The 24,495-nt window shown below is 40.5% G+C and overlaps 1 protein-coding gene across 2 annotated transcripts in view; it reads right to left on the reverse strand.

Annotated features, from left to right (window-relative positions):
- The window catches only part of csmd1a (CUB and Sushi multiple domains 1a), a 384,251-nt gene that overhangs the window by 187,663 nt on the left and 172,093 nt on the right, over positions 1-24,495 (reverse strand). For both annotated transcript variants that reach the window (XM_070970309.1, XM_070971096.1), the window contains exons 4-5: positions 5,222-5,416; positions 4,182-4,389 (exon numbers count right to left, since the gene is read on the reverse strand). In XM_070970309.1, coding sequence (XP_070826410.1) covers positions 4,182-4,389; positions 5,222-5,416 — 403 coding nt within the window. The remainder of the gene's footprint in view (positions 1-4,181; positions 4,390-5,221; positions 5,417-24,495) is intronic.

Here is a 24,495-nt window from a genome sequence, read left to right on the forward strand (position 1 = left end):
AATCAATGTGAATAATGTATTCAGCAACAAGGAACAAAACGTGATTAATCACTGTTGGTTGTGGTCCTTGGATATATTGGCCTTTAGCAGAGAAAGAATTAATTCAGGTAAAGAAAATGACAGTACAAACACAGCTGGGCTTTAAGTATTCCAGTTTTGTCCTGTACTTTAAACAGACAAAGATCACGGAGGAGAGGGGGACAAAAAAGGGCCAGAGAAAGAGAAAGAAGAAGGGATAGCCGGAGGGAGTGAAGAGAATAAAGGGAAAGGGGAAGGAAGGAGAAATGGGTGGAAGGGTAAAGGTGAGGAGGGAGACAGGAGAGGGCTTTAAAGCAGGGAAGACCCGACCTTGACTGAAATTGATAAACAGAGCTCATTTGAAGTAATCGGAAAGAAAATCTGTTCACATTTGAAGATAATGACTGTAACACTATTACTGATAACAGCCTATAGAACTATAGCCTTTACTCATGATAAGCTGTTTATGTGTCTTCATATTCAGCTACACCTACCAAGGCCTCTGTAAAAACTGTGAAAAGTTGCCTCGTTATATCCTGGGTACATTCCTGTTTGTGTACAATTAGAGCTTATCCATGCTATTTTATATCAGACAATGATATTTATATGGACAAGATGAATATTCTGCCTATTTATGGGATATCAGTCTGAAATTAAATGTGTAATTTAAGGAAGCTGTGACATGATCAGGACATGAAATGAAACAGACAGATGGAAAAAACAAGATGTCTCAATCGTCATTCAGATGAAAGTTTCTGCTCAAATTACTTGTTTTCCAGATTAATCAGTATTGTCTTCTTGATTAATGGAATACACAAGCAAATACTTGCACTGAGAGGGACTGATGACCTCCTCGGGTGCATACAGAAGCAGCTGTGTGACCTGTTGACATTTTACTTGCAAATAGAGAAATTATATATGTATATAAACATACTGTAAGCCATACAGTGTGATAAAGCCATTGGACTATTGAACACAATTGCCTAGAGGTGAAATCTAAAGTTCACATTAGCCAGTAACTGCTGCCTTTTGCCAGTATGACTCAACTCAGCAGGCAGGTTTCAAAGTATTACAGTCTGACAGGTTGGTTGCCAGAAAACTGGGTACCACTGTCAGATTATCCTGGACATAATCTTTCAAATTAGAGTTTATAAATGTTGCGATAGGCCCAAACACAGGATTTACATAAAACTGTCTGCAGGAATAAAAATTTCATCTCAAGAAAAGAATAACAAAACATGCGATGACCATAATTCTTTTCTGACAAACCGAGATCGGATCATTCACTTTGTCGAGCTGAATCAAAAAGTCAAATAGCCCTGACACAATTACTTATGTGTGTGTGTCCGAGTTTGTGTGTGGGTATGTGTGTGCGAGTAACAGCTAGTCAACCTGACATTCAACCTGCCAGCTACCGGACAGGAACATGAAACAGGAAATTGCTTTTGGGACAGCCAATCAGAAAAAGCTCTGGGTAAACAGGAAGAACCCGTCACAGTGGTCCTGTCAGGTGTCAGTCATTTTCACAATGACCTGCCCACATGTCTCAGCCAAAATGTCAATCATCTCTTAATCCCACCTCTGGAGAAAAGTATTTAGGGATGGATTAGATTGTGCACGGCAGAAGCCTATTGACATCTACTTTTATAAAATTCCATTGTTTTAGGAAGGATCAGTGAACTTTCTTTTAAAGATAAAAGGCGTCTACGGCGGCTAAGATGGAAACCATATAACTACAACATCTTCCATTCAGTTCCATCCTGAGACCTTTGCAGTGTGCCCCCTCTCTCTCACCCTCTCTGTTTTGCCTCTGCATCTGTCCTGAAGCTGATATATTGAATGGGAAACAATACATACATGACTCTTATTAAACAAAATACCACAAATAAATAAGCTTGTATTGTAGTTGATTGGTAAATTATGACTTTCTTATACACAAATATAATTTCACATCAGTTCATATTATTGTGGAAGCAATAATGGAATCTACCAACTTTTACCTTGGAAATATATTTTAATGAACTGTCCGTATTGTCATTTATCTATTGTTCCGAAACACATTTTCGACCTCATCGCGTAAAATGCTTAGAGATGTTTTGCTCAGTCTGAACTCACGTCAAAAGGCTTCAGCTGTTGCAGTCGCTGTTTTCCATTTGACAAAATGTTGGGTGTGCTCTCCACTACACACCCTGTCTTCCCCCCGCATTGCAGATGGTGGGCTGACAGTGGTCCTTGAATGTTATACTGACAGAGACAAGATATGCGTGTGTGTGCGTGCATGCATGGGTGTATGTGTGTGTGTGTGTGTGGGCATGCACTGGAGAGTGTGTAATCTGTCAGAGCCTCGAGAAACGAGCAAGAGCTCACACAGTCAGAGGGCCACTTAAGACCTGACACCGAGACACACACACACGTGCGCATGCACGCACTCACGCACACGCGCACGCACACACATAAACACACACACACACACACACACACACACACACACACACACACACACACACACACACACACTGTATCATGAGAATGCATGATGTGTACCGCTCTGCTGGTGACAGGACTAAACGTGTAATTATTCTCCATTCCTTTTGTTTCCATCTGGTGCGATCCTCTCTGCCTCCTTCACTCCACTTATTTATCTGTCGTCCTATCCATTTTCTTTTTCTGCAGGTTGCACCACAATCATGAACCATTTTCTACACATGGAAGACAATGTCATCCATCAGCTGAAGTCAGGAGAACGTGAAAAATGGGACACAGGCCATTTCTGCAATGCATGGTGATCTATGGATGCGTTTTTAGGATTCACATTTGCAAGTTGGAAAAGATAATAAAGATTAAGATTCCTAAACCGTGTTGTCGCTGTTACGCAACATTGCCTCATCGCATTATCTCCCCAGACGCAAACATTCCTCGATACACAGACGTTTGTATTTACTGAATTGAAAATGCCATGTCACCATGGGCAGTTTTGCGGATCCTTTCGGACACCTCAGCAGTGATAAGCTAGGAAGGGAAAGAGTGATTGCCTTCTATTTTTTAAACAGAGACATGTCGCAAATGGTTCTCCATTTCAAAGAAAGAAGATCATTTCACGTGGCAGCGGTTACCACAGAGGTTTATGAATTGATTGGATTGGTGTTTTTATGAAAACAATCATTCCTTTTCAGCTAAGCAGAAAATAGCTAATCTTCCATAAAAAGCAAACATCAAATGTGGTGTAACAAAGGAGAACACAGACTGCTGAGGAATTTTTTAAATGTACTGTCAGTTATCATGTAGAGGTTTGTAAGTGTGTATGTTCTTTTTCTACCTTGTGCTGCTTTAAAAACATCACACACCCAGGAGTCGTTCAAAACAATCAGTCTTCTACTGTCGAGTTTTGATCAGACCTGGCACACAGGTCTGTGTTGTTATTACTGAGGGAGGCCAAACTACTTTTTAACGCCCCCCTCAACGTTAGCGTTCCCATCAGTTCTAGCAGCTTCAGTGACAACCCTGGATGCTTAACCATTAGGCTGCCTCCACCCCTGCAAAAACACATCTAAACCTTCAATGGAGATATGTGACGTTCTGAAGGGGCCAAGGTAGATACCAACAGTGCTCTAAATATAAAAACCAGAGTGTGTTCTGGTACCACAGAGTGCCAATTTTCAAATGCGAGCAAAGAAAATGGGAGTGAAAACAACAATTTATCACCTTCCCTGTGTGATTTGAATAAATCAGGAAAATCAACAGGACGCCCGTGCATCTAATCAATCAGTAGTCGTATCTGTCCTCCCCAACAACATTATTAGTTCTTTTTAATATTAAATGCCCCCCCTTGAAAGTATACAAGTTGGAGAAAATTGCAGTGAAAACAACAACTGTTGTCTTTAATGTGAACAAGTCAGCTAACAGCAGGAAAAAGCCTTGAGGCGACTAATTCTTGGACAGTGGTGTACTGCTAATTTACAGAACAAGGCTACAGTGGCCACTTTCTTTGTGTGTTTTTATGTCTATGCCACTCACCTCTCAAATGTCAGAGGTGGTTATGTGTGTCTGCTTTCATTTTCGTCTCACTTAGCACTTGCCGTGTTCCCCCTGCTGATTTTCACAGACTCGCGTGCCCTCCATCTTATCTACTCAACACTGCGGAAGGTGTATGAAACGAGTCTCACCATATGCTTGGTGCTTCTGTCCCGCTGATTTCCAGGAAGTCATATTTATCCTCTAATAAGAAGTCGTTGAAAACCAGAGCTATGGTGTCCCCGGGTTCGGAGAGGATTGACCACGTACAGTCTAGGTTGTTGTCATACTCTGCAGGGTATCCTGGGCTGGTTATTGAGCCTGCAGTGCCTCTTAACGTACCGCCACATGCTCCCTCCGCTGGAGAGAGAGCGAGGTAGAAGGACAGAGAATGAGAAGACATGACAACTACTCAACATACACAAGCATTTTTCATATTTCACACAAAATAATCCTTTCTTTGTTCATCTGTTTTATTGATTCAATTCTATGATTTTTAACTCTCATGTGCATTCTTCTAAAACTGTTTATATATGTGTTATTATCAGCTTGTTCTTCATTTGTCAAACACTTTTAAGAGCTTATTTTCTCATTTCAGTTCATGAATTAACATGTAATTCTTGGAGTCATTTCATTTGCTAATTGGAATATTACAACTAAAATAATAACTCTTTTGTCATTTTTACATCATCATCAAAGTGCTTAATGTGAAAACAATGGGAATAGCATACTGATGAGACATGAGAGAAAAAAAGAAAAAATCAAATCACTGAACTGAAGCGTCTGAAAAACACTAAAAATATAAAGCAGGTTTTGCAGAGATTTATCAGAAGATACTGAATCCCTGAGCTGAGCTGTTCAGCCATCAAATCAAACTTGGACAGATCTGTCCTTGTCTGTAGACTAATGAACCATTAGATGGGCTTTACTTGAGGATTTTGGGCTCCATCTCGTTCAGTAATCAATGCACTGAGGCTTCTCATCTTCCTCTTGCCTGTGACCCCATGTTCAGGTCCTTCAATTCTCATGACCCCAGCAATTAGACAGTTTATTTTCTCATGTTTTAATTTACTTTTCTTATTGGAGTTGGTGCTAGGCATTTACAGAAATGAGAAAGAAAGAAAGAAAGAAAGAAAGAAAGAAAGAAAGAAAGAAAGAAAGAAAGAAAGAAAGAAAGAAAGAAAGATCTTACCTCTACAAAATGGTGATGGGAAGTCCCACTGTGCTCCACTGCCAGGTGAAACAATACATGTGAGGATACTGTGTCCTTCTAATACAAAGCCTGACTCACAGCTGTATCGGATTTTGTCCCCCATGTTGTACCGCGAGCCATGAATGACTCCGTTTGGAATGAGGCCGGGGGTGCCACACGTATGGCTGGGCAGGACTGAAACACAGAGACACAAAAAGCAGAAAAATGTTTCAGATTATATCATATTTGACATTACAAAGAGAACATAAAAAATACAATTAAATAAAAGTAAATTAATCAACCGATCACAGACGAGCCATGCAGCCAGCAAGAGCTGAACAACAGAAAGCTTATCTCATAATAATTGTGGCTGTCTTTCGGTGAGTGATCTACCTTTTTAGCTTGCAACCCCTTAAAATGAATTTATTTGTGACATCACAGGTCACATATGTTTATGAGCTAAAAGCGTGTTCAATGAAAGAGGAAATTTACCTTTTCAGAATGTTTGCCTGAAGAGTTAAAACTATTCAGTACTACGCTTGAATGATCTGATCCAATATGTGATGATTAACGGGACTAAATATGTCAAATATATTTCGGAATATCAATATTCCAACATATCCAACTACAGTGCAAAGTTACCAAATACTGACGGCCAGCATCATTACAAAGATGAGCATGTACGGTTTGCTAGAATCCTAAAAATAATATTTTTAGGATTTCACATATTATGTGAAAGTGACTGTGTGGTATTTAGATGTCTGGCTCGCATTTTTCTGCCAATGTGCATCTGTTGTTGTCACTTCTTAGTTGACAGCTCTACAGTGGGAGCAGCTAAACACAGCTCATGGTATAACTAGGCCAAAATCAATGTATGACTGTAGCCAACGCGCCTTAGCTCTACAGAAGGGGCATCGGTGGCTGTAGTACGACCTGGACAAACTCCACAGTATCTAACCCTGGTGTGCACTGTGTGTTTGTGTATTTGTATAAATGGAGCATGTTAACTTGCTGAGTGTGTAATGTGTGCATGTAATGTGTATTCAAATGGCTTGTTTAATGTGTGTGTGTGCCTGTGTGCATGCACAGTGCATGCGCAGTGCAGTGTGTCTACATATAAGGGGTATTCAGTCAGTCAATCCCTGTGTTTGTGTATGCTGCTCCAATTAAACGCTAGCATGGTAATTAGACAAAGCTTCACCAAGAGACCATGAGAACTAGGACAGAGGGAAAGCGGGAGGGGTGGGAGGAAGACAAAGAGGAAGAGGAGAAAAAAGAAAGCAAGATGAAGACAGGAGAGAGGAGGAAGAAGAGGGGGAAGAGTACAGACAGGATGATGGAGGAAGGCAGAGAGGGAGAGGAAGAGACAGGAAAGGGGAGAGATGGAGACTCCAGTCAGACAGGAAAAGAGAGAGGTGAACTAATTACAGCGAGCCCTAAACATGTATAATTTACTCTAATTGAGTCATTATTTGAATTGTATGAAGTCATGCATCAGAGGCAAGTTACTCACACTCAGCTGACCATGCCGTCCTCTGTGCAAACATGCTGCCTGCTTTGTTTTAACAAGGTGAGACACACAGCCAAATTCAAAAACCCAAACTAAGAAAGAGATTAGAGCACTGACTGAAGGATGAGCAAAGGGAGGGAGAGAAGTAACGAAGAGAAGAGAATGAAAGGAATCATTTGTGGTTAGTCACACTCACGACCGTATAGTCCTGGGTCTGCCGGGCTGGCACGTTTTAGCGTGTCAGCTTGGTGCACAAAGGTATTCTCTCATTTGGCTGAAAGGGTACTTTGGAAGGATAAAGTGTTCACCATTGTAATCAGTATCCAGCTAATCTCAGACTTAACAAGAGCTGCATTTTTGAGAAACCATTTACATTTTGGCAGCAAAGTTTTGTTTTGTTCTGTCATCTAATATTAAACAGTGCAGTCTGGTTTGAGGTTCGACTTTTGAATCACAGCATATTCTTTTGCTTCTATGTGCCAAACCAAACTGCATTTGTACCTGCAGTGCTAATGTAGGATGTGAGATACAATATGTATGAAGTGATGACCGCTGCAGCTTCACTTTGACAAGATGGGACAGCTGACAGCTCGCACTTGTAGAGGATTTCCTATACATGTACAATGTAGGTGATGGCCTTATGACTGCATCTAAAGGAATAAGACATTTTTGTCTGACTGTAATAAGGGTGACACTTTATATTACGGTACACACATTCACCATTAACTTGTTGCTTATTAGCATGCATATTAGTCGCATATTGGGTCAAATTTAGTTTCAAAAGAATAAATACATCTTTCAGATAGCAGATACAGTGCCACCGAAGCATGTATGGGGCTGTTTAACAGGTCATAATAAGGACAGCTCCTGGTGCTGAAATGATGTCCGTTAAAGTTACCGAAGAAGATGAAAAATAAAAATGTTATCTCTCAATACTTAATCTTTCTAATTCAAAAGAAGCAGATTCGTATCTTACAAAAACAGATAAAGATGAGATATTTTCTAACAGCAACAGTTTCAAAGCAAAGAAGCTGAATAACACTAACAAATACAGGTAACATGAAACTTATGTTTCCATTCTGTAGCCTTAGTGTAATGGAAGATTTTCATCGATTCGACAGATAATGTCAGATTCTTCTAGGTATAGAGCCGGGTCTATCGGTCTAAGCAGAGGTTAATACCCAGGAGATTTCAAAGGTCAGTCGTAATGAATTTAGCTCTTAACTGTAAACCAAACAATTCTGCATTGGCTTTCAGTGAGCAGTGCTGGAAAAACTGTCGTTTGGCTGAACTTGGCTCTACCCCTTGGCTACAATGTTTAGAGCAATATTCATAAGACAGCAAGTGAGTTATAGTCACGACAAATTCCGATTACAAATGATCAATAATGAGTATTACTTTGAGTTACTGTCAGATATTTACAATGTAGATGCAGAGAACAATACTGACTGTGTGCACAACATTTTGTTTGCCTTGTTTTTAATCAGGACTACACACCCTTGTTTAGCTGTAACCTCATGCCTGGGAAAGTTCAAATTAGCCGCTTGCAATTATATTTAGTAGCATAATGATTTTGATTACTTAATTCTGAACGATTCCTTTGTTTCTGAATTTCATTTATTCTAACCACTTGAAAGAGGAGGTCATTCGGGGTTATTTCACGCACACACACACACACACACACACACACACACACACACACACAAATTATAATTCTGTACCAGTCAGAATACAAACATGGTTGGACGTGTTATGAACTGCTCGTACTCTTTGTGAGCGCACAGCCTGAGGACAGCGCAGGCTTTTCATTATCTCATTAAAGCTGATTTTGTGGGGATGAAACTTCTAAATGCAGAAGTATGACATACAACATTCTCATATCACTGAAAATTGGTTAAATCTTAGAAACAAAGACACAAAACTGCATGTTCCTGTGTGTGTGTGTGCGCGCGCGCGCATATGTGCATGTGTGTCAACTACAAGTGACTGATGTTGCCCCACTGTTCTGATCCTTAAGGCAGGTCAGTGTGTTGCTATGGCAACTCTAGGGCAGGGTATCGTTTTAATCGTGACGTGACACAGGAGTAATGGCAAAAGGTGATAAGAGTGAGGCTAAGGGTTGACAGTAATGGGGTAACGGGAGAGAAGAATGGAATGTGGAAGGACAAAGAAAGAGTAAAGAGGGGACAGACAAGTCGTGTTAGGATGGAAAGAAAGAACGAATGAAGGAAGTAAAAGAGGGGAGATGGAATAAGGAAGTGAGGGAGAGAGGAGGGGGTGGGTGATGGAGTGTTAATTGTTAAATTATTAAGAAATAATTATTATCAGTGTCTCGTACTTACACAATTGTATCTTATTTTTCATTTGATGTGTTCTACATTCCTCTTTCCCTCCTGGAAGTAAACTATACCTTTTCATTTGTTTTTTTTTGTTTTTTTTCTTTTTCTTAAGTTTATTTAAAGAGGACAGCGCACATCAATCATACATTACTGTAAATGTGCCAGTGTTAGCCAAAGGCTAGTTTCCAACTGTAGTCCTCCGGCATGGTGTTAAGAGCCATTGAGGCATATAAGGGTCATAATACATAATAAAAACAGAACAAAACAGAAAACAAGTACATAGGAGAGATAGAATTTGAGGTCAAAATACAACATATCAAGGTACTGAGAGAGAGACAATCAATACAAAACTACCGGGACAGATACAGCAGACAGTTATACATAACAAAAACCATTATGTGTGGTGCCATTAAAAACAAGATGAACTGTCAGGGATGAGTAATTGAGATGAAGGTGCAGCAATGCAAAGACCAGAGCAGGGTTTCTTGTTGGAGTTGTGCTAAGATGGGTTGAGAGACACAACGAAACCATAGACATAAAGTGCAACGGTGCTCATGGAAAGTGCTGCAGTGCTCTGCTTGTAGAAATTGTTGGAGTCAGGGTTAGCTGTCAGATGTGAGTAAATAGAATAGAGGTGCAACAATGCAAAAACCAGAACACGGGTTACTGTTGGGAGTTATGCAAGATGAGTTATGAAGAAGTAGTACATATCTAAAGTGCTGCAGTGCTAAAGTGACTTGAGAAGAGGTAGTACCTTGTAAAGTGTTGCGGTGCTTCTTATGGTTTACCCATGTCACTGCGTATGTCTGTGAGGGAACATGCGCAGCGGCATGGGAAGCTAGGTACATAGAGTTAACAAGGATTACAGGTCTGGTTGGACTTGAGCCAGTCTTTTAAATGCCTTTTAAATATAAGAAAAGAACAGCTGTTTCTTATGGAAGTTGGCAGGCCATTCCAGATTTTGCTGCCTCTGACTGACAGAGCAGACTGTGAGAAGGAGGTGCGCCTAAATGGAATTGCGCAGTCTCCTCTTGTAGTAGCTCTAGTGTTGGTACCGTTGGTGGATTTATGTTCAAAAAACTGACTCGGGGTGGAGGTTCCAATCCGTTCACAATCTTATACACACAACATGCAAGTTTAAGCGTGATAAGACTGTCAAAGCTCAGTAGATTATGGCACGTCACAGTGATGATAAGAGAACGATTTTTTGTCAAAAATTTTCAGGGTTTTTTTCTAGAGAGATTCAATTGGTTTAAGTATGGTTTTTCCCATAAAAGACCAACTTGTGAGACAATACTCAATATGTGAGAATATCATAGAGTGCATGAATATTTTTGCTGCTTCTTCAGTTAATGAAGATCTTATTTGTCTGAAATTGCTCAGATTGAGATTAATTGTTTTGCTTACTTTTTTCACATGCTTTTCGTAGGATAGGGTCAGGTCTAGAATGACTCCGAGGTACTTAAACTCTCTCACCAAACTGAGTTCCTCCCCTCTCAGAAATATATTGGAGTTTTGCAGAACATCAGGTCTTTTAGAAAAAGCCATACAAACAGTTTTTTGCGTATTTAGGTACAGACATGAGGCAGTGAGCCATTCTTGAACATTGGACATGACAGATGTTAGTGTCTTAGACACCTCACTATAGCTTTTACCATGAGTGAGGACAACGGCATCATCTGCATACATCTGGAAATGGACATTATTACACACATCTGGCAAATCATTTATATACAGAGAGAACAATAATAGCCCAAGTATGGAACCCTGCGGAACTCCAACAGAACAACTGAGATAGGGGGATTTAACATTCCTGACACAGACACATTGTTTTCTATTTGATAGGTAGGATCTGAACCACTGAATAGTTTCTATAGAGAAGTTAAGGTGGGATAGTTTAGACAGGAGGACCTGGTGATCCACCGTATCAAAAGCTCTTTTTAGGTCAAGAAACACTGCCATGGCACAGGGACTGCTGTCTAATAAATGCCTCACTTTTTCAGTGAGCATGCAGGTGGCTGTTTCTGTTGAATGCAGGGCTCGAAAACCAAACTGCATGGGATGCAGAGGGGTGTGAACTTTATCCAGGTGTTTAGTGATTAAACTGACAATCCACTTCTCAGCCACCTTAGAAATAATGGGGAGAATGCTTATGGGTCTGTAGTTTTCCATATCAGTTTTGGCACCCGATTTAAAGAAAGGTGTAACCATAGCAACCTTCCATTGTGGTGGGACAGTGCATTGACTGATTGACAGGTTGATCAGATGTGTGAGTGGTTTTATGAAATGGTCAGCATTTGTTTTTAGAAAGTTACTATCCAGCTCATAAGCATCTTTGGCTTTTGAGGATTTAAGAGATCTAATTATCTTTCCATCCTCTGCTTCAGTGATTTCCTCTAACCTAACAATAGGGAGGTCATTTTTGATAGGACAGGGTGTGTATGTAGAAGGTCTAAACAGTTGCACAATTTGGGTGACAGAACTTATGAAGTATGCATTTAGTGTTTTAGCAAGAGTGAGGGGATCTTTCACCAGACCATCATTAATTTTCAATCCAAGGGTATTGTTGGTTTTATTATTTAATCTGCCTGTGAGTTTATTAACACAGTCCCAGACCTTTTTTCCATTACCTTTGTGACTCTATGATTTTTATGTAAAATTTGGCTTTTGCCTTATGTAGGGTTTGAGTTACTAGGTTTCTAGCATGACAGAATTGTTGCCTGTCTGTGGTCAACCCCGATTTTAGTGACTTTTTGAGCAGTTGGTCTCTTTTTTTCATTAAGTTTCTACAGTTTCTCCATTATTGCCACACAACAAGATAATTGTATGGCATGAGACTGCTTAAATGATAAGCTAGTCTTGCATAGCCAGACCTATCTCCACACTTTGCTGTGTGAGCACCAGAGAAAGGTCTGACCAGTATAGGAAAAAAAAAACATGTTTGCATTGCTTTTTTCTATTCCAGGCCTGAAAAAATGAAGGCAACGCAGAAGCTCCTCGATTGGCCACTTGAGGATAGCAACAAAAGTGAATCATTTCCCATAGACCACATATTACATAAAAATAAATATTTACAGCATGGCCTCGATAGCTATTTTCCACATTCATGGCAACTGTACAGTGGCTGAATCTTTAAAGAACTCACTTGTTTAAATTATATTAAGGCTTATAATAACGTATAAGTATGAGCATGGCCACTCTAAGTGACAGCTAACCGCTAGGTTTCAGCAAAAAGGTTTCATTTGGCCCGCCTCAGCTCCTCCCATGCTCCACCTCTGCCCACTGTTGGATTAGCTGGGAGTTAGGCAGAGGCTCCTCAGGCTCTTCAGAGAACATTGGGTGATGTCATTGAGCATTCGCAACACAGTAAAACATTTTGTCTCTCTCAGGGGACGAGGAATCCCGTTGGGGTTTCTGTGAAGGAAGCCTACCCAAACAGGCATATGTACAAAGATCAAGCCTAAGACAAATTCTTGCTCAAAATGCAAACCCTTTACTCACTATAACTCGAGATGTGGTCATGTCTTTTTGAGTTGTTATTCAGAACTGTCTGCATTGAATTCTCCATATCTCCGTCTGTCAGAGGTCTGGCCTTAAACAGCTACTGCTGAAAAAACATCCTAGGCAAGGTCCCTCTACAATGCCGTCTCTCCCACAATACAGTATACAGCTATGCCTATTACCTAACCATCGGCTAAAAATAGCAAAGCAAACAGCTCCTTGAATGTGTTGTTATTGATGCACTAAAGCAGTTGGTACTGGATAAAAGCAAACCACCATAATTAAATTCCACATAGAAAGATCAATTTAGTTGGATGACATTAAATCATGGACTCATAGTAATGATGATTTTTTTTTTTTTAACATGGCTGTCATGCCTGGATTCCATCAGCAGTAAAACAGTACAGTGCAGATAAAAACAACATACAAAAGAATCATAAACAATCACCATGCTTTGTGAGTAAAATCAATTAATGAATTGAAAATAAATGTAAAAAAAATAATTAGTTGACATTTGTACATTATGAATTTATTCCAGCTGATTAATATGTCATGTGTGTGGTGCTGTTTCCTTGAAAACACGTGGAATGAGAGTGGAAAATGACCCCTAGTTACCTGACAGTAACAGAACAACGGGAGTGAACTATATCTGTATCCACAGCATGTAACTTGCCACAAGCCAAAGTTGGAACAGATGTTTTGTCAAATCTAGCTCTTCATACCTGGCAAAAATTACTAATTTCTTGTTTGGTTTCCAGGGGGCTGTAAAGTTAAAACCAAGCGGAACCAGAACAAATGTCAGACCGTGTGCACATATTGCCAAACAGGGATTTGGACAGATGTTAGCATTTGAAATTTGTTTGAGAAAATTCATCTTTCAGAGTGATTAAAACTTTGGCAGATGAGTAAACTTTTTAAAATGAAGAGATTTTTGCAGTCTTTTTCCGCTTCGACTCAAAATGCAAAATGCAGGTCGGTGAAATGCAGTCAGGTTCTGCATCCTCTAAATACATTTTAAAATTCTGTCCCAAGTCACTTGCACCACTCAGTTAACTTTCGAGTATAGAAAACAGGTCTTGACCAGCAAGTCAATTTCCACCAGTCACAACTCAACAATGGGTGCTGCGCTGCAGCCGCAGATTGGCACTTTTATAGCAGAGTTCACCTTCGACTCGTCATGTTCAGGAAAAGCGCAGAAAACATCATTTTACCTGGTCACAAACCACCATTCTGTCTGAACAAATCACTCCCCATCCACACCTCTGCTGGGACCCTGAGTTCACGCTGAAAGCATGTCTCAATAGGTGCAATCCATAATCCATTAACACCTCTCCTCAGTTCCCATGATGTGCATATATTATCAAATAGCAATTGCCATACTCCTTTAATCTGTGATTCTTGATGTGGAGTTGTTGCTGTTGGAAAGATGCCAAAGCCCCTGAGGTAAATGGACTCCCCAGCGCCGCTAGTGCTCCCATGGTGTAAATGTATTAACAGCTTCACTGACACGTAGTACATAATAACTCTAACCAACCAAACACTAATGGGGCTCCTGGCCAACTGTGGCCGAGGGCCAAAGCTGAACGTAGGCCCCTTGCCGCCTGCTGTGCTCTCCTTGTTTTAATGTGTCAACAGCTAACGCAACATTTCCAGCAGCACTAACTCATTAATCAAAGACATTAAAGGGGTATTTCACCTTCTGAGCACACCTTCGGTCCAACCCACTGCACCCTCTAAATTGATTTTCATTATTTTGTTTTGGGATATGTGTAAGAGGAGCATTGATTTTCAGCGTAATTCCCCTTTAAAGAGTTACCAAAAAGGTCGGCTGCCAGCTGAAGTAGTTAGCTTTGACATGGAGATGAATCGCTTTTCAGTGGGGATATGGAGGTTACATGGCTTTTAATAACACATTTCCTCCTATATGATTCAGTTTTTAATTCAATTCAATTCAGTAGTAGAGTGAATTCACTTTGCAACATAAAATACTACATAAACTCGTATACAGAACATTAGGAAGCCATGAGATACCAGTGTGTGTTCACGCACTAATATGAATTAGCTTGTCCAGTGATGTTTCAATAGTGCTAACTAACTATCAATAATCAGTCCAACTTGGACTCTAGTTAATCAAGCTTAAGGGCATACCTTAAACTTAAATACTAGGCGGTTAAGGGTCATTTGCTTCATATTCAAAGCAGCATGCTGCACTCTACATCCCAAAGATACTGTACTACACGTCTGAGCTTTCATTGCTGTATTTATTGCTTTGGGACAGAGAGCTGTTTATCATCTCAAATAATGACTGCACTGTCCAAGATAATGAGAACAACATATCTGAATTCTGCTTGACAATTCTGGATGCTGGATTTCCCTTTTAAGTGTGCCAGCCAGTGATGTTTCCAGCATTAATTCCCAACGATCACCAGTGAAGGAGGGCAATCAGAGTACAGACTTCACTTTGTTCTACAACACAGAGAATACCATAGAATAAACCACAGCCTAATGAACCAGGGCTTGTAGAATCACAAGTTACGTAGTAAACAACACCAATGGATTAAAACTTGGGTTTGTACGGATAATACCAAACACTGCAAAAGCAAAACATATTCTGCATACAGCGACGTAAGCTGAGACCGAATCCACATTTAGCTGGGAAAAAAACCCTCAAGCCTCTAAAAGTTACATTTTTGCTCTGCTCCCTCGGTTGAAACACATTAAAATGTACTGTATTAACACCGCCTTTCCTATGTTCCCCTGCTGAAAATATATTAGCAGGCCAAGTGACATTTCCAGCAGTGCTTCTAATCAATCACCTGCAAAATAGAGTAATCACTGTAGCAGCTACACTCTGTTAAACACCAGCTCTCCTCAGCCTCTCCAGCTTGACTATGGAAGCAAGAAATACTGGCTGCTAATATACAACATCCCCATGCTTTGATGGCCAGCACTATAAAGACACAGAATCACCAAGTATTTACCGGCAGATGTGGAGTAGAAGCGCAGACTAATAACTTCAAATGTAATATATGCTTATTTGGAATAATATGACTGAGTTTTTGATGACTTGTGGGCAGCAGAACAAGCTGTGAACATAATTGACATGTCATCACCTTAAAAAGCAAATATGGTGAAGAAGTTAGCAAACTCTTTTTTATTTAGTTTTGGTTCAGTTATGAGAGATTTTTCACTGAAAACATTTATTTCAGCTATTTTTGCCATAGGAACTGCTCAAGTCCCAGCAACGTTAATGTTGTCAAAGGTACTGTAAGTTGAAGAACATCATTTGAAAACCTACTTTGATTGTAGTATTCTTTCATGTCGGACCATGTCATTACTGTACTATATCTTTTTACTCACCCCACTGACTGCGTCATCTGGGATACTGAGAGCAGTTAGTTACCAAATAATGATTCTCAACCTTTTCACACCAGAAGTATAAAGGTTTATCTGCCGGCAATAACAATATTGTAGTAGAGAGATCATTACTTCAAGACAGACACTGTTAAATTGAAGGAGGAATTTGAGGAATTTGTGCTTGAGGCTTTTAAAACGTGCTCTTTCCCTTAAATCCTCCTCTCTTCTCTTGAAAAGGGCACTGCCACTTCAACCCTGCTCTCTCTTGCCTATTGAGAGCTGGGGTGCATTCCCTCTAGTCAATAACAGTGGGGGTTTGTACCTTTTCAATTCATGGACTGACACAGCTTTGAGTGCTTCATTGTAATTATCGTGGCCTCTGATCAGCATTTCCATGAAGGTGAACTGAAGGTTGGGAGTTGAGCAAGCGGTTGACCAAAGATGTCTAGAATCACACAGGCTCTCACGGTTAAGATCTTCTCGCCTGTGGAGTGGTGGTGTATCAGGAACTGACATTTTCTTTGCAGGTGACCAGCTTTGTGAAACCCTTGAGATTTGCTGATGTGTCTATTTTCCTTTTAAAACAACAAAAAGTCTTTACGGGATGGTTTTGATACTGTAGAAATAATGGCGGGCAAAGATTGGAGCCATTGTTAGTCCACTACTCCCATATCAGTTGACTTGTAAGAATTTTAAAATCGGTTCAGACGTGGACTAACACCACTGATGTCAATTAAAATGGGTGGAAATATGACTCATGAGTTTTTAAAATTCGTGCTAGCAGTTGCATTTCGGACACATGAGAGTTATGCTGTGCTAAGCGTTTTCTGGGTCAGAGAAAAGCACAGGCAGACCAAGTTAGTCTGGATGAAACAGGAGTGAGTGCCACTTAACACATGGAATGATCTCATGCTTGAGATATCCTTACTGTGAAAAAAAAAATGAGGCGTGAACAAGCATTTTAATGCGGGGCTCAGGATGAAGATTCAAATCAATAAGAGTTCAAGGTTCTCAGCAGCAGGTTAGCGAGAGGGTGCTAAGAGCAAGGAGAAGTTGGCCATAAGCATGTTCAGGGCCTATAATTGCCACTCAGAAATTGGGCTGTAAAACCTGACATTCAATTATTAACAGCTATTATACAACTGTACAGGCAGAACATCTTCTGCATCATCTCAGGTAATCGCCCCTGGTTAAATTTCATTGCTATTTAATTAAATAATAAAGATCTGCATCTGATTTTAAGGGGGAAGTAACACCAGTATTAAAACAGCCACCATTCATTCATTCACATTTATCATCATGGGCCACTTTAACTGATTCTAAAATGCACTAGAAAATCTCACCTGCTATAGAGACATTGGGGACAGGCCTGAGACTAGTCAGATGCAAGTGCCCGGCGGCTGGGTGGGTGACCCCTGTGGCTCAGCTCGGCACAACTCAAAAATGTGACAGGAGACCATTTCAAGCCCACCACTTACAAGTCATAGGGTGAGGGTGAGATGCAGTGCCAGTGCCTACTTTGTATCAGACTGTGGTGCTGAAGAGACAGCTATGTTATGTGCTTCGGGTAGTGAGGGAAAATAATGAACCTGTGTATACATGTAGCTACGATGAGGAGCTCACTGCCTCCTCGAGGAGTTCTGGGCTGACTTGTAGCTCGGGGCATTCCCAGTTCACGCTGATAGATTACATTTCCCAGCTGGACTGGGAGCACAGAGGAATCCCTCTGCTAAACTAAGGACGTTGCCCTCAACAAGGCATCGGAGTTTCCTTTTTAAGAGACTAGAGATGGACAACAGGATTATTTTTACCAAGTTTTTACCATTTTCACCCAATATTTACTCACACACACACACACACACACACACACACACACACACACACACACACACACACACACACACACACACACACACACACACGCATACATTCTTACCACAGACAGTAGCGGGATGAGTATTAGAAATTGTTATCACGATTATTGTTGAATGTTGTCATCTATTCATAAGAGCTGTCTAACACGTTAACGACCTTGAAATACCATGAAAACTGTTCATTTAAAATATATGTGATTGAGGTGAAATCACATTGCTTGCCTGCAAACCATCTCACAGACGCGATAGCCTATGGGAGCGAATATATCATCTGCAGCGTGCAATGGACAGTCATTCTTATTCAAGTTTTATTCTTCTTGTCTTGTGCTCAGTTGCCTTTGAGTTCTTCTAGTCTTCTCTTTGTCTTTAGTCTTGTTCTACTCTTCTCTTTGTCTTCTAGTCTTCTCTTTGTCTTTAGTCTTGTTCTACTCTTCTCTTTGTCTTCTAGTCTTCTCTTAGTTTCTTTCATCTTCTTCAGTTCTTCGTCTCGTTTCGTTGTTTTCTCAGTCTTTTTGTTGCTGCTCATAATCTCACTGAGTAGCTTGATTTCGTTATTCAGAAAGCGTACTTTTCTAGTTTTTTTCTCTTCGTGAAACTTTCATTTTTGCTCGCCACGTTAAGCCGCATGATTTGTTTTTTGTTAAAATTCTAGTCACGTTATATTGATTTTGGAAATATTTTCGACCGGACATCGAAGAGACTCACAATTTTGTTATTAACCGAAAGTTTTGCCATACAGTCACCAACTATCAACACCGAAGACCTGCAGTCAGCTCTGACCCACTGGTTCGGGTTAAAAAACCCTCAGAAGCCGTTCCTCGTCTGCAACAAACACTGGAGGCCTTCCAGCTCCCGAAACATTCCTGTCCAACATCGGCTCTCAACCGTGGTTTGCTTGGATCATCCGCTGGACCGCAGCGCAGATCGGAGCCGCGAACGACAGCCTGGAGCCCCTTCATGTCAGTTCGGAGCAGACATTCACAGGAGCGTCACTGACAAAGTAGGCATGCTTAAGTGGGTCTGAATAAGCTGGGTCCGTGAGGTTATGATACTGTCAGTTTTCTTAAATTCTCTCAACCATTCATTCAAGAAATGAACTTCACATTCGGGTCCCCATTTCTCCCTTAAAACTACTTCTCACTATCGCCTAACTTATTCTGCCATTGTTTTGCCATAAGTTTCTCTATGCAGTTGTTTGTGTTACGCCACATCACCCATATCCTTTGTCGTACTATTCATTATTCATTATTGTGTTTAATAAAGAAGACTTTTCATTCAAGTTGTGGTCAGACGGTGTCCTTTTGAGCTGGATATTAACAATCTCTGTATCGAGAGTTTAGCTTCAGATTATCAGACTGGTCTACTGTTGGTTCATTCGTTATCATTACATCAGCATTACAAAAAATAATAAAGAAAATCCTTCTGAGCTGAGGAAGGTTGGTGCCCCTGTATTTTATTAAGGAATGCAACAATAAATTAGAGGTTTAATAAACTGATTCCCCTACAATTGCATTGAGGGGTAGGCTAGTTACCATTTCCAATGAGACATCAACATATTTCTTTGGCTATACATCACACACTCAACATTAGTGTTTTTAACCCCATTTGTTTTGTTTTTAGAACTGACCAACTAAGAAAATAAGAAAATATGGACCTTTTTCTCAGCAGACAGTTTGTCATAGTTTTACAAATAATATTAATGATGGCTCGGTTCTATTCAAGCGCCCCAGTCAGCTGTGACAATGAGCCAGCATGCACAAAAGCAGCTAAATTGGGATTCTGTCTTCACTTTATTCTTCACACCTGAGCTTTTCCTGCTGTTACATGTCAAAATTACCACTGAGGAAAAACTGGCATAACAAGCATGAACACACTTAAAAAGCTGACCAGCAGCAGCTGATTTTTTCTGACCTCTGGTGGTTTAATTTCCCATCTTGCTGCAGTGATGTAGCAGTGTATTTCAGGGTGTGTCAGTACACTATGACGACAAAGCTGGGTGTGGTTACAGGTGCAACAAAGCCCCCTTCTGACTACACCCAGCCACATCCATTGGAGATGCTGACTGTGGTCAGGTAGAAAAGCCGTAAGGGCAATGAAATGCTGGCTTTCAGCTTGCTACAGCATTATGTAACCCTTTAAGGAGGTTGACTGTACGGGGATGACAACAGTTACAAATGTAACATCTACTAATATAAAACCATATCATCAACATATTCAATAAGATTATCTTCAATTATTTTCAAATATCATCACTTTGCTTCCGCACTTACTCTTTAATAACATTTTAGTTTTGAGTGCGACAGTCTGTTGGATGTCAACAGCTGCCTCAGAGCTGCAACTCAACCAAGTGACGACTTCAGTTTGATATGTCTTTCCAAAAAGTTTTGAGAAAAAGCATATTTGCTGAGGGTTCTTCTAATGGCATGTGCAACAATAATAACACAATGGCACTTTTGGGAAATATGCTCCTAGCCAGTGGTTGCTATGGAAACAGTGACCTAGCCAGAGGCTACACAGTGCTGCAGGGAACAAATGGAGGAAACATCAGTCGACCTCTGTGTAACACAACACTGAACACACCCACAGCTATTTGCTCTGAAATGGAACATCTGCACTAAGGCAGTATTCACATATGTACGTTTTTTGATCTGGGACAGTTTAGCCTCGATTTGGAAATAAGTGTAACTAGCTTCCAGTATTATAATGTCAGGTCCCAAGACTTTAATCTGTCACACACCAGAGACGCAGTCGGTATTCTGAGGATCCAAAAGGTAATTTCAACGCTCTAAAGCACTGCAGCATCAGTAATGGCTAATGGCTTTACTTTTAGTTTATGTTTACTAATGGCTTTACTGTTCTTTTCTTTGAATAACACTAATATGTTTTCACTAAATGTCTCAGTTTTAAAAGGCTTATGGTGTAACACCACACAGCTTCATTGTGAAATTGCAAAAGGCTTGCATACTTTAATTGACTTTAATTTAAAAGTCAAAGTGAAATGCCATTCATACTCTACTTAGAAAGTGATAAAATGTCCACTCTCTGTGCAAAATCTTAAATAAAATTTTCATTGTTGTAAATAAAGTTCACACAGCCAAAAATTGCTTCATGCTTGAACTTCTGGCTAATTCGAGGCCTGAACTATCTAGTTAATATGAAAGCAACCAGTGAAGCAGCAGCTTAATTGCACTTTTCTAGGAGAAATGCATTACTGAAATGAAATAGTATTAAGTGCATCACTGAAACGACTCAAAGAAAAAGAAAATACGACATCAGCAAAATGTCAGTCCGTCTGTCTTTCTGCTCACTTGTCTATTTTTCTATGAAATGAACTTTGCTTAGGGCTCTGTGAGCCCTCTGCAATAACCCCTGAAGGTCCTCACACCTCACTCTGGCAGATGCTTCCTCGGAACAGGGGGTGACAGATACAATAGCATCTCATTCAGGCAGAAAACCTCAAAATCTCTAAAACATCCATTCCCAGTCTCCCTCATCACTCCCCCTTTGCTGCTCGTCATCCTCCTCTTCCTTCCTCTCCAGTGAGCACTGCCAACACATACTGTTCTAGCCTCCTGTTGTCATTGCTATGACAACCCTGACCTGGCCATGACTTCCCATAGTAAGACTGGCCTGCCCTGAGGGTGTGGTGTGTCAGACGGGACAAAAACACAGAGGAAACACACCACTTGCCTCATCAATACTCCTATTAACATTTATGAGTGTGTGTGAGCTGACCTACATGAATGCATGCGCACACGCACACACACACGCACGCACACACACACGCACACACACACGCACACACACACACACACACACACACACACACACACAAATGCGTACAGAAAGCATGAACACCTACAATGGGCTCTTGTGAAAGCACTGCTAATTCTGTGTGTAGAGACGAGACAGAGACAGGTGTGCAGCCTAAGTGAACATCGGTGTTGCGTATGTGACAGTTGCATATGCATGTGATGGGTGTAATGTGTGTGACGCCGAATCCAAGTAAACCTAATATCTGACATTTAGAAATGCTAAGAATAGGAAGTTATAGAGGAGAATACAATTGAAAACAATACAAACACAAGCATTCATTGCTCAAATGTTTAAATGGCATTAATCATTGCTGTCGCTGTTGCTTGTTGCACCTCTCTCTCTCTCTCTCTGTCACACACACACACACACACACACACACACACAGAGGAGGGGTCTAATGCATCTTCATTTAGTCCTGCTGTCCTCTGGGCACATTTACATCTGTCAACTCACTACACAAAATGGATGGATGGGCTTGTGTGCGTGTGTCTGTGTGCATGCATGCATGTGTGTCGCTCTTTATGCTGAATGTATGTGTGAATTCATTTATCTTCCTGAGTGCTAATGTGCGTATGAGTTGTGTATTTATCTTTGTATATCTTTAAGGACAAGTCTGTCTCTGTGTCTTCTTGTATGCACATGTGAGCAGATTTTTGCTTCTGTCTCTGCCTTTGTATACATACACTAATGTCTGTGTGTGTGTGTGTGTGTGTGTGTGTGTGTGTGTGTGTGTGTGTGTGTGTGTGTGTGTGTGTGTGTGTGTGTGTGTGTGTGTGTGTGTATATAGGTGGTTGGGTGTATCTGTGCATGTGTGCAAAGCAGTCAATTTCCTTGGTCGGTGACAGTTCATGGTCCCCTGGGCAGCACAGAATTGTGGGTAAACTGATGTCACAACTATTCCCATATATCACCAGACTGACACATAGGAAGGTAAACACACACACACATTGACGCAAACACACAATATAATGCTTTATTGCCATTAAGTGTAAGAGTTGGGATTGTAGCTCATGGGGAAAACCAACAGACAACATGAATGCACAAACTAGACGGTGTGTCACTGAATTGCTGCATCTTTTCTCCATTTTCAGTTATCGTACTGTTCAAAGGTTTTTTTTATCCAACAAACAAATATCCATCCATCCATCCATTCATTTACATATGTCATCTGGCCTGGGAATGCATCGATATTCCCCAGGAAGAGCAGAAAAACATTGCTTGGGATGTCTGGAATACTCTGCTTGCCTGCTGGATGGACGCAAGATGTGAAATTTTATCTTTTAATCCAACAAACACGTATCATAAAAGAGGATAGCTTCTTCTCAGTACACAGTGTGTTACATAAAGATGATTTTGTAGGGGAGATTTAAAACCAAAGAAGAAAAAGTCCATTGTTTCTTCTGTCTGCCAGACGTGTCCAAAGATTACTGTATTATCTGCAGGGCAGTTTTGGGGACTCACTAAAGCTTTCCTTTTATTCACAGAAGTGGGTTGTAATTGAGGTAACAGATAAATTGGGATAATGGTTAAAAATACTGTCTCATTATTCTTTGTGCTTTCCTGGCTCCATTATCACTGCCTCTCCACAGTAAAATGTCAAGAGAAAAGAGACTTTGTTCAGGTAATTTAAGTTTGTAAGGATGTAACATCTGCATCGTTGATTCTCCAGAAATTGCCACAATGAAAAATGAAGAATGATGATTCTAATCATAGATTTAACTATGTTTGTTATCATTACAATCTTCCCTCATACTGTGTTACACACATTTATATGGTATAATTCAATACTAACTTCAGACAACTGGCCATATAACTTTTTTTTCCCCCAGATGGATGTCAGTGTCCTCCTGTGCCTCTTTGGGGTTTGTTGATCCAAAGATGTGTGACATGACTAATTCCATATCTGCCTGTTCATTTGGAAATCAGCATAGTAGAAGGAAAAAAATGACCACCGTGCTTTCACAACTGAATGGACAGACTTGCACTCGTGTGAAATGAGACATGTGAAATGCACTGGCAACATAGGCTGCTGTTGTGTTCGCCACACTGAGGCACAGCATGACATGACATCTAGCCAAAGAGCAAACAGAAAACAACAAATCAATATCCCAACATGTCCACCAGTCTTACAGTAACTTCTACCAACATCTCCTCATCATGTCACTCAATCAGAGCTAGCTAAATAATGCATAGCACGGACTTTTTGTCTGTCAGCTGAAAATATGCAATGAAGGCAATAAAGCTTGAATGGAGTGACATAATTGAGATTAACACCTCTTGATAAATCACTGATGTCAGGACCTCCAAATCCACAGGTACTCCCATGATCCAGTGTCACACCAAACCGACAATGGAGGTGGACAGCAAGAATTCGCTGACTCTGCCTTTCCAGTCCGAAATGTTGCTGTCTTGGGATATTGGTGTCTTCGCACTTGTGATGAATATCTGATCCACCTCACACCAGATAATTCATTCAGGCCCCAAACCAGTGTGATTTATTCACATGCTGTCCCAGAATTTTCAGCTCCACTGCAATCCCATGTGTATAATATTACCTTATTTATCACTATTTTCCAGCAGTCATTCTGTCACTCAAGAAACACTGTCACAGCAAGAGACCATTGTATTCTGTTCTGCTCAGTTGAAAGCCACTGCTGATACTAACTCAACACTTCCTGCATGTGCTTCACAATAAATGTGAAAGCAGCGGTAGGCCTTTGGAACCACTTTGGAAAGTGTTGACAGTGCCATTGAGGTTAACTAATGTTGGGAAGTCAGTTTCAAACAATGCAAGGGCAGAAAAAAACTCAAAGCACTGAGGACTGCTGTTAAATCTTATGAACAACAACACGTTTTTAACTGTAATAATGATAATAA

Source organism: Chaetodon trifascialis, chromosome 1, assembly GCF_039877785.1.
Source record: "Chaetodon trifascialis isolate fChaTrf1 chromosome 1, fChaTrf1.hap1, whole genome shotgun sequence".
Lineage (NCBI taxonomy): Eukaryota > Metazoa > Chordata > Actinopteri > Chaetodontiformes > Chaetodontidae > Chaetodon > Chaetodon trifascialis.